The sequence below is a fragment of the Protomyctophum bolini genome (genome assembly GCF_963924005.1).
Source record: "Protomyctophum bolini genome assembly, chromosome: 18".
Lineage (NCBI taxonomy): Eukaryota > Metazoa > Chordata > Actinopteri > Myctophiformes > Myctophidae > Protomyctophum > Protomyctophum bolini.
This window is the reverse complement of record NC_137879.1, coordinates 19,327,180-19,338,881: the sequence shown is the minus strand read 5'-3', so window position 1 is coordinate 19,338,881 and position 11,702 is coordinate 19,327,180. Positions and strand designations below refer to the sequence as shown.

Here is an 11,702-nt window from a genome sequence, read left to right as displayed (position 1 = left end):
ACATTAATATAGCCTACTACATACTGTAGGATTGTACAATAATATAGCCTACATACAAGCTTGATTGACATTTGTAAATGGGTCAATACAAAAACTGCTATGAGAATAAAAACAGAAAAAGTACTAAGACTTGTTTACATCAGGTATCTATTTTAACATTTGTAAAGTTGGTCACGTGGCCAAAAGATGTGCGCTCCAGCCAATTAAAACATGTTCGGAAAAAGATGTGCGGCCCAGCCATTGAAAACCTGTGCGGAAAAGATGTGGCAAGCCAATCAGAGTCGCCAGCTCTCAGCCCACACCAGGCCCGCCCCCGGCTCACACATCACTAGCTCTCAGAAATTCAGAATCTGCAGCGTTCTCTCCGTCCTCGCAGGAGAACACACAAACAAGGAAGGGGACGAATTGGATTTAGCTTATTCCTTCTAAATGTCTGTATTTAAAATATCACTGACACAGCGATTCCCTTACTTACATCAACATTGTTCTTTGTCAATAGTTGTTGTTTGCCTAAGTAAAACAATTAGAGTGTTCACACACACACACACACACAGGCGCGATTATATACAGTTTCATTCATGCAAACATGGCACTTCTGCCGCGGAGTGCGTGGCGAAGTAACTCTGGGATTGAGTGCTCGCGAAGCGGGCATGAAATTCTAGTAAAGTAAAAGTAAAATGTGACAACCGTATGGAAAAAGGGGCAGAAGAACTGGGAGCTGGAGGCGCGGCGGGGGGTGCGCTGCCCGGATCAGTGTGGTAACCAGGTCTTCTCATCTGGCTAAGCACATTCACTACATGCATGCAATCTTGTGTTGTAAAACACCTCGAAACCTTGTCACTGATCAATTCAGTTAATAATTAGATGTATTGGGTTGTCACAACTAACTAAACGTTCTAAACATCCACCCCTCTGTGTGTGAAAAGGTTCCTTGATGACATTGAAGTAATGCTGGGCTGGCGGCCCAGTGTCATTTACAAATACCTGTGGAAGTATGTATGCCTGCTGGCCATGCTGGGACTTCTGGCAGCCAGCTTGATCCGCATGTTCATCAAACGGCCCACGTACATGTCCTGGAATGAAGAGCAGGTAAGAACATGATGATGGTGATGATTTAACTAAAAATGTACTGACTCATTGACTGATTCATTGATACGTCTGTCACATGAAGAAAAAGTATTGTCTATTTTCCAGGCCTTTACTAATAAAGTCACATTGAATACACATTACATCTTTTTCTAACCTTAAATATACTATTTCTAAGCATTTGATGTATTACCTTGTGTTGTCCTTACTTACTGTAAGTCGTTCTGTCTGGATTAAGAGCGTCTGCTAAATGCCTAAATTGTAATGAATTTAATTATTGACTGCTGTCATCATTTCATTCATGCATTTAGTTTTGTGTGAACGAGACGAGAGGTGCACACAGTTCTGTTCATATGCTGTGTGTCTGTTCGCCAGGCTACCGAGGTGACTCTGGAGTATCCAGCCTGGGCTCTAGCTGTCCTTTCTCTGTTGATCATATTTGCCATGATGCCTGTCCCCGTGGGTTTCATCCACCACACCTTGAGGAGCAGGTTGAAGCAACCCTCCACAGACATGGAGATCGGTCAGTACAGCCTTGTAAGCACAGACGACAAATGTGAGACCCCCATGACCCCCCTTACCACCATGACGGAAGTGGGCCATGGCAACAATGGACCCTCTACTCCTTTATGTTAGGATGGAGATGACACACTGTGAAGTCAAAGTGTGAGAGTTGAAATTATAGTAATGTAGTGTGTCACTACAGTGTATTTGTTGTATTTATTGATGAAATGGCATTAAGAATACTTGCTCGATAAGCTTGACATTTGTAAAGGAGAGATGGGTTTTCAGAAATATAGAAAAGATGACAGCAACGTGTAGAGAAGAGAAGAAGCATTAAAGTACTGCATTTTTTACAGTAATGTATCCTTAAAAGGAACATTAATTTCAGCTTTAATGGAGTGGAAATGCAGAAAAAGAAAGAAAAGATATGAGTCCCTGTCAGAGCTGGAAATGCATAAGAAACTCATTGAATGACATTGATTTTAAACATTCAAAAGTGTTTTTATTTTCCGAACGCAACCTCCTAACCATGCCATAGGTGACAGTGTTTGTTTTTGTAATAGTCTGTCATGAATCAACTCATCAATCAACTTCACTGATTTAGGCTGTTCACTTTATAGGACAGAAGATACTCTGTGTGTCTGGCATCTGGACCCATTTACTACATAATGTAATGGTAAAAGAACATTTCCTGGGGGTGTGACATTTTAATATTCAAGTAAAATGTGTACAACTGGAAATTGTTTACATTTACCGGTACATTCCAAAATGTTCATGACAATCATGACGCATGCACTTAAATGTTAAAAGTGCTATCCAAAAGTGCTAAAATCTGATGATGGATGATGTTTTTTGTATGGCTACAAATTACAATTCTTCTGATGCCAACTTTTACATGTAAAGTATTACATCCCAAATGTCCTATAGTATTCAAAGTCATTTTCTTGAAAATTTCATAGAAGTTACTTTCTATGAAAAAGCCTACTGATTTGTGGGTACTATGCTGTGTAGCATTATACAGACACAGGGGCTAAGTAGCATGCATTTTAGTTGTTTTTTAATTTTAATTAATTGGTCCCAAGCTGTGCTGTGATTCCTGTTGCCCACCTCCCCCACTGTTGGTCTGCGGAGGGATGTAGAAAGCCACATATCTTCACCAATTTACACATTTTCTCCTGACAGTGAAGGGTGTCACTGGGAGATCTCTCCTCGCTAAATAGGCACTCTGACCACCCCTAGGGGGCGGCAGTGGCTCAGAGGGTAGAGCGGACTGGTTCCCAGTTCGATCCGACTCCCTCTGGGTTAATGTCCTTGAGCAAGACACTGAACCCCTTTCTCTGTGTGAATTTAGTGCACATTATTAAAGCGACTTGGATTAAGGCGCTATATAAATGCATCATTTACTGTACCATTTACCACCCAACAGGTCACTATTGCAGTGACAAGGACTTGATTCCATGCTGGTTTCCCACCCACAATCACTGTCAATTGTTTTTGGTGGAGTGCCTGGCTAAGCCGTAGGCATTGCTGCTGGGAATTTAGCCCGGGTCTCTCTGTGATGGTGGGCAAGTTGCCTGCATTCTGAAAGGCTCATCAGATTAAATGTAATGTATTACATTAGTTAGGAGGAGGGGGGGGGGGCTCTTTGCCTTGTATGATCAAATCAAATACTGGATCAGCAAAAACTTCACTTAATGATGTGTGATTCACTTGATTTAGTGATCTTTTTGTAAAAAGTGTCGTCTCAACACTTCCTTCCATCTACAGTATGCACCTTTCTATGAACAACTTGTGTAATCTTGTGCATTTTCAAAAATGCTTACGATATCATATCAACATAGACACCACAACCTCATGGACAGTTTATTTAACTGGTTGAGAAATGATACAAAATGCCATGCTGCATTATTTTGATGAGGGTGATCAAATTATGCTGAGCATGTGTTTTTATGTCAATGTGCAAGTGTGCTTTTTAAGAAACTTCTTTATCCAAATCAAGTTCTGAAAGTTTGTATGAATTATCATTGTTGAGAAGATGTAATACAATAATGCTTTTCTTATTTTTTTCCCTGTAGAGTGTTTAAATATAGTTATATTCTTGTAATTTAGTTCAAGGTCTATGTATTGTATTTTACATATTTCTTTATAGTGTTTGTTGGTTTAACTTAAAAAAACTGCATTTGTTTATAATTTTGTGAAATGCATTTCAAGATTTACATTTTCAGATTAGTTTTTTGTAAAAAAAAAAAAAAAAAAGAAGAGGGAAGAAAAAAAAGTATTCTCAGCTCACGTATTGTCCAATGTAAAACAACATTTTGCATTGTTAATGCAACTGGAGTAAAGTAAAGATTTTACAACAAATATTGTGAAGTATGGTATTCTGTTATTCTGGTATTCTATTATCTTAACAAATTGATTTCTTCGCCTCACAGCTAGAAGGTCCTGGGTTCGATTCCTGCTCGGGACGCGGTGGGCGCTGGCGGCGTGTTTCCTCCTCCGCGTCATCAGTGCCCATTCCCGAAGGCGGGGTTGGCGAAAGGGCCTTTCTGTGTGGAATTTGCATGTTCTCCCCGTGTCCCCTAGGGTAGGTACCCTCACAAAAAAACATGCAGTGATCCTGGTCACTAAACTGCCTCCCCCTGGCCAGCCGGGGCGCCTGATGGAGGTGAAAGGAACTGGTTGGAATAACGTGTTCCTTCCACGCGCTACGTCCAACCAGGGAAACTCCCCCCCGTCAGGTGTAAAGGAGCAACTTGGACACTCGGGCATGAAGGAAGCATGAGTTCAAGTCCGTTGCTCTCCCCTTGTCCCCCATATATGGGGACTAGGTTGGTGGAGGGTGTGTAGAGCCCAGGATCACATTAGATGATTGACACGGGTGAAAAATGGGTTACAAAATAAATTAAAATTAAATTTGATTTCTTTAGGAAAGCAGGTGTGTTTTGAGCGCAGTTGTCTTGGACACACAAGGAGACCTAGTTGGAGGAGTTAATTACAGTTTAAATGAAACTCATCAGGTATTATACATTCATGTCATTTACACAGTGCAGTCACGCACAACTATGTGGTGTGTTACTGTTATTTACAGCACCTCTGCCCAGATAAAGGTACTGTATGGTGTTCTCATTTTCATATCATTGTCCAAAAGAGTAGGGTTTTTTTTTACAACTTAAAGCATTATATTCATTTGATCAGGGTTACTTTGCAACAGGTTGATAGTTGTGTGTGAAAGATGACATGTAATTGCTGCACAATCTGTGTCTTTGGTTAAGGGGGCGTTCAAATCATTCTTAAAGGCCTGCTTCTTCTAGTAGGTTCAGACTGCATCAGGCCCCAGCAGATGACCCTGAAGCTGCTGCTGGTAGCTTGCATCGTGCGTAAGTCACCCTGAGGTCTCCGAGGACATGTCAAGTCCTGCTACTGAGCCATTTGACAAAGCTGCAGTCTTGGCAGGGGAGTTTGACCTGACAAACAAGAGCATCTTTGTCGTGAGGGTGAAACATCGACCCATGAGAATACCCTGCAAAATGCTGACTAATCCAGCGACCTAACGGGGCCTCTCCAAGCCCAAAGTCAGGCAGGCAATGCTTCTATTGTTACAAAGCGGGTCACGTCATTAGCGATTGGCTCTCAGGCGCAAACGGTAGCCTCCACAAGCAAAACAAGCAATTCATTTATGAAGTGTGAAGTCATGTGACAGTGTCGGGCACTATTAGTTTAGTTTTTTATGAATTTGTGTCAATCCTTTGGTGTTGAGTCTGTTGGTGGTGGACACCTGTTCACCTTGTGTCTGTTCTGTGTCCAACACATTGTCTAGTGGTGGACACGTGTTAATCTTTTAAAGATTGTCTTAATCTGCCCTGTTCTGAGTTTGTATAGTGTAATTAAATGGTGAATTAAGGCGCAAAACTATTGGTTCTTATGGGAGGCGAGTTGCATCCTCTGACTGGCCCCTTTTGGGAAAAAAAGAACTGTCTGACTGGAGATCACACGCATCTGGAAGTCCTTTGGTAGTCAGTGGAGTTGTATATCAACCATAGAGTATTAAAAAGGATAGAGACTGATCTGGAGCGAAGCTCCGCCCCCTCCGCTATTCATGTCAGTGGAAGTTGCTCAGTGTCATTTTGAAGCACCCGGAAGGACCGTCTACTTCCGCGTTTTTTCGCCGATTCAGCATTTGGGCACCAAATTTTGGTTCCCAAATGCGTAAGTGCAGCTCAATGTAATGTAATGTCTTTACAGATAGAAATCAGGATTTTATTATATCTTACTGGTCAATTTGTACACTTTTAGAGTTAAATTAACACTCCTGATTTTGCCTTGTATAGGAGTATTGTAGCCACTACTCTGTCAACACAGACATTTAATTTATCTGATGGCTGGTTGCCCAGACCATTGTAATCAAGGGTACATCTCTGCCAAGGTAACTTATCCACCAAGCTGTGGCAGCTGGCTCTCAACACAATATTTTGGCTGACGGCATATTACACTTTGTGTATTTATTTCTTATCTAGCAGTCCTTGGGTCCTTTTATTGAATGTCCTTGAGATGGGAATGGAACACTGGGCCTTCCCATTTGAGTGTTTCCCAAGAATTGCAAGTTAAACAAAAACATACTGTATTTTTGAAAACATGCGTGATGTGTGATGTGTTGTAAGAGAGATTGTGTTATATGCTGTAGTTGCTCTGGAGAAAATGCACCATAATCATCACCTTAAGTGTTTGTACAGGATCACAGTAAATCTGTTAATTTGTTTGCTCATTGTTTATATGTTTGTAACTCTGTGTACAAATGAAACCATAATCACTTGTCTATTTGAAAACAAGCATCCTTGAGCCCCAGCCTTAATAATTGCTTCCCACAATATGCTTGTCTCTCTTACATTCATAATCTGTTTTATATTTATAATTGTGAATATCCTGTATCGTTCCACCAATGATTCCCTGGAGTACTTATACTCTAGTTCCTTTTGCATAGTTGTCTCTTATGGCTATATTCATGCAGCTGGTTGCAGGTTTTAAATGGCATGAAACGTAATTTACATGCAACTTGATAGTTACACAAAGTTGCCCATGACTTTACACTATGCAACTCAAGTGCAATTTAGTTTCAACAATTGTGTTAAAGTTTCACCATGTAAAGTCATACTTATTAAGAAGACATTTCTGGGGTAATTTGAGTTTTATTTTATTTAATAATCTCCTTTTATTGGTTTCATGAGGTATTTGTAATACTTCTTTGTGTCAACAGAGTGCTCTGTTGCACACATTAAAGCACGTTACACTGATCCTTTTTGATGACACTTAAATGGGAGATATTTTTGATTAATTTCTTATTTGGTGTTGGTGTCCAGCTGTTTCTCTTATTGCATTCCTCATCTTTTAAAGCAGTTCTTCTAGGACACCCACGCTACTGTATACTATGCGTTCATTTGGGGATTTTGATTAGAACTGTAACTTATAACCAGGTAAATGCAGTTTGGTACAATGTATTATAGTTGTCCCCAGAGCCCAAGATATCAAAACCTTTCATCACTATCTGAGTGGATCAGATTTGGATTTCGGTTGTTAATGATATTATTCGATTAATTAACTTATATTTCTTATTGACTTATTGTTTTCTGGGATAATTGTATGATTACAGATCGGACCCAATCCTGTTTTTTGGTTTTGAAACTACCCAAAATCCAAATCTGCTCCACTTCCAAAATGTTAAACTCTTGGGCCCAGTTCAGGAGTTGAATTAAACATCACAATTTGTTCACCTGTTGTAAATGCAGTGATTTCTGAATAATCAACGTACAAATATAATCCTCCTCATAAAAGCAGATGTTAATTTTCTCTTCCATCATGTAGTTTACATGCGTAAACAACTACGATATCTGTCTGACACATCATGTGCCATTCTCTGAAACATATTTTCTGTGTTTCTAATCTGTCGTGTGCATCTCTTTGGAGACGCAATTGGCTAGGGAGTATTGTTGTCTTGGAAGCGGCTTCAGTTCAACCTACATGGGGCCCAATGGGAGGAGCTAATTGGAATCTGATAAGAAAGGAACACATGCAGCAGATGTAACCACGACACCCTGGCATCAGCATCAGGTAAATACAAATGACAATTTTCATTTTATATATGCTGCTATATTTCTTTTGCGTAATTATACTGTGTGTGCGTTAGCGGATGTGCACAGGGCACACTAGAGCTGATGATAATACTTAAGTCTCTGTGGCCAATGATTTGCTTGAAGTCAGTCAAGTCAAATCAGTGGAAATTTGGTGTCAGGAGGAAAATGCCTGCTAATTGGGCAAGCCATTAGCCATGCACTGGCCTGGTTGTGGCAAATGGGCTAATGGTAGACTAGACGTTGTGTATTGCAAAGTCTAAAAGAACAGTCTCTAAACTTATGATGCTGATTCAAAATGGGAACACATTAAATGATAATGAATTTCAATAATAGCATCAGAATGGAATTGATTGACTACACATTATCTTGGCAAAGTTAAACAAAAGAAAGCTAAAAGAACAGAGACACTCAACAATGCAAACTAATTGTTCCTATATACAGTACAGTAGGTGTACTAGCAGAGAGGTCCACATGGCTGGCCTGATAGCTCTGTGCATGCTGCTGGTGCTTCTTCCCCTGAGCTGTTCAGAGATCACCCTGCTGTCTGAGCAAAGCGTCAACCCTCACCAGGCACCCGTAGCCCCCCCACTTCCTTCACCACACACAGGAGACCTGCTCCGAAAAGATGAAACCACTCCCCTGAATGCAAAGCAAACATGTAAGTCTAGAGTGGCACAAACAAAATGTATGCTTGCTATGAGATATGAATATAATCACATTGAACCTAGACAAGTTTGGGCTACAAAGGTAAATTCCATAGTGGAAGGGAAGATGTCCCACATACTACTTTTTGCCATTTGCTTCATTTCTTGAAAAGGTCTTGTCAATGAGGAGGGCCATTTATATGTAAAATGGTATTGTCTTATTTCTTCTTATTTTGATGTTCCACTTTCATTTAGTTTATAATGGAATAGCATTATTAAGTTTGAACTTTGAATAGGTATTAAATTCCAGCTGAAATGCGACTTATATTATATATCGTATTTCCAAGTCAAACAGGATTGGGAGATACCGTTAAGATGAGGGCTATGTGTGTTTCAGCGATGAGGGGCGAGGTTGAACCGCATGGAGTTTAGGAACCTCCATAAACACAGAAACACAAAGTAAACACTACCAGTATTACCAGATTTGTGATGATTTGATTGACTGAGCACGGAATGTGATGTATGATGATGTATGATTATAAGAGCGCCCCTCACTTCACACAAGTGTGATTTTACTCATACGTTTGTCCCTCTGCAGACGCCCATATAGTCAAAGCCAATGAGAAAGTGGGTGTGTTCATTGCTGCAGCCATGGGAACGATACTTGTGATGGCTGCAGTCTATTGCATCTACAACAAGTTCTACACCAAACACCAATACCTGCACACCCAGCTTCACGATGACACAGGTAACACTGTCACTCTTCTGCTGTGTGAATTGGAATAACAAGTAAGGTTCATGCTAGGAACAAGGTTGTCATATTGTGACATTTATTACAGAACAGCAGCAGCATTATGAATCTATTCCATAAACTTTGCAGGAGTGATGTATAAGTACTATATTATTCCCTATCTAGAGCACTAATAACTAAAAACTCCCAAGATGACAAGATACACTGAACACTGAACAATTAGCTCTTGATCACAGCAATATTCCCACTTTTGCAGAAAAGCAAACTCAGAAAATGTCGGTGTTATTGCCTTTCTCTTCTCTCTTCAGATTTAGCCCTTGACTCCACGGATCATCCTCCCATGTTTTTCCATGGTTCTGTTGGATTCATGGGAGATGTGCGGAAACCCAGTTATGGCGCTTTCTCCGACACTCCGTCCATCATCTCTGTCCCACCCAGCCTATCGCCTCCTCCCTCCCTCCCACCTCCCTCCTTCCCGCCTCTCTTCCTCTCCTCACCTGCTCTCCGAACTATATCTGCTAAGGACCTTGAAAAAAGCTTTGTCTAATCTGTTGAACGAATTGTCATTAGACACAATTACCATTATATTGAATCACACACTTTCTTGTGGACTGTAGTCACTACTGTGTGGTATATGTATGCTTCTACAGTCCTTAGAACAGAAGTTAGTACTGTTTGCTATAACATTATCTTGTGGTAGATATCAATTGTATCACTAAACTGAGGAATAAAAGGTCTTTTCATGGTAATCTCTGACTCTGTAAAGATGCAAGGATAGCTCAGTGGTCAGTGATTGTCCCAGGTTCAATCCCTTCCTGAAGCATTGTGTACTGCCAAAGTGCTGTTGAGCAAGATGCTGAACCTCCTATATATGTACAGTACATCAAATCAACTCAATGATTAAAGGTAAACATGGAAATGTCATGTGCGTATCTATTACAAGGTACATTTGAAAAAAGGACTGTGGCATATGATAGCCTATCATAATTATGATTTTATTAAAATTTTCTTGCACTTTAATTATTAAATTATCTACACAGAACATTTATATCCAACAATACAATTACGGAAAAATAACAGCAAGTAGAACATTATGCATGTACTTGAACTTGCTTTAACCACGTGCAACATTCTGGGTACATGATAATAGGTGAACATTCTGAGTGAGAACTTCTGTGAATTCAGTATTCTGTGAAAATAGCTGATCTACAAGTTAACAAAGCGTTGAAACGTGATATGTAACACTTGTAGGTGTACTATTTTCAGTGAACAGATTTGGTAGAAAGAAAGAAGGAGGCGACTACATATAGACCCCAGTCAATGAAGTATGGTATAGGATGTGGCCATGATCCTTCTTGTTGGCACGCAAACAGAGAACTCACACCATATAGGTGTAACGCCCGGGATTCAAACTCGGGTCTCCCGTGTGAACATCTTAACCACTAGACCAAAGGGATATCCCTGGGGACCAGGGGAGATATTAGACTCAGAGCCTCTGCCTGATGGCCTCAAAAGTCAGAGAGAGCCACTATGCTACATTCACCCCCCTTTTAACCTCCTCCCACAGGGAAACCCGATCCGGGTCACGCCACCAATGTAACGCCCGGGATTCGAACTCTGGTCTCCTGTGTGGAAGTCCAACATCTTAACCATGCACTAGACCAGGCAGAGGCTCTGAGATGCTATGGCACATGCAATATATGCTGTGGGGATGTTTTATTTACTGAAAGACTGGGAGTCGGGAGTACCAATGACAACCAGGAACAGAACAGACTGACGACCACAAAAAATGTGGTGACAACTGGAGAGACGGAAGACGGCGACCTGGAATGGAGAGGGTTGGCAGCTCAAACCAATTCTTCTGTGAGGAGGAACCCAAAAGCTACAGACTGCAGAGAAACCTCTCGAGTTCCACTGAGGCTGAAATGTGGGCTGTTCAGCGGCAACGACAGCACAACGCACAGAAGGATTATACTTCTGGTCAGACAAAGGAGGCGCCAATGGATGACTACCTGTCAGTGGGGAGTGTTGGCTGATGAATGAATATCAACATCCTAATACTGGGGGGTCAAATTATGACAGGCAATTCCTGCTGTCAAAATACCCCCAGTCAAAACACATTGTTTGGGGGGGGGGGGGGGTGTTGGCTGGGAGGAGGAGTAAGACTAAGGCCATATTTATGAGTGTCTATTTCAAACAAAGTGTTTTTTGACTGGGGGGTCATATTTTGGAAGGAATTGCCTGTCATAATTTGACCCCCAGTATTAGGATGTATTAGGATGTTGATATTCATTCATTCATCCTACTCCTCCTCCCAGCCAACACTCCCCACTGACAGGTAGCCCCCCCTCCCCAGAGAGGACGTATAGGGCCTTTGTCCTATACTCCTCCCAGCCAACACTCCCCGCTGACAGGTAGTTACACCGCCTTTTGATTTACATCAAAAGGGCATGTGAGCTCAAACCCACAATTCAACATTTTGGTTTTAAGATGTTGATATTCATTTTGTATTCATCCTTAGGACCCCAAATCACACCTTGGAAAGCATGAGTGTCTATTTCAAACAAAGTGTTTTTTGACTGGGGGGTCATA

General features: G+C 41.1%; 1 protein-coding gene across 1 annotated transcript in view; it reads left to right on the top strand.

Annotated features, from left to right (window-relative positions):
• The window catches only part of LOC308333571 (sodium-dependent neutral amino acid transporter B(0)AT2-like), a 15,257-nt gene extending 11,306 nt beyond the window's left edge, over window positions 1-3,951 (top strand). The window contains exons 10-12 of the mRNA XM_080790030.1: window positions 701-753; window positions 927-1,089; window positions 1,462-3,951. Of these exons, the coding sequence (XP_080646156.1) occupies window positions 701-753; window positions 927-1,089; window positions 1,462-1,722 (477 nt within the window). The 3' untranslated portion in view covers window positions 1,723-3,951. The remainder of the gene's footprint in view (window positions 1-700; window positions 754-926; window positions 1,090-1,461) is intronic.
• The last annotated feature ends 7,751 nt before the right edge of the window (window positions 3,952-11,702 follow it).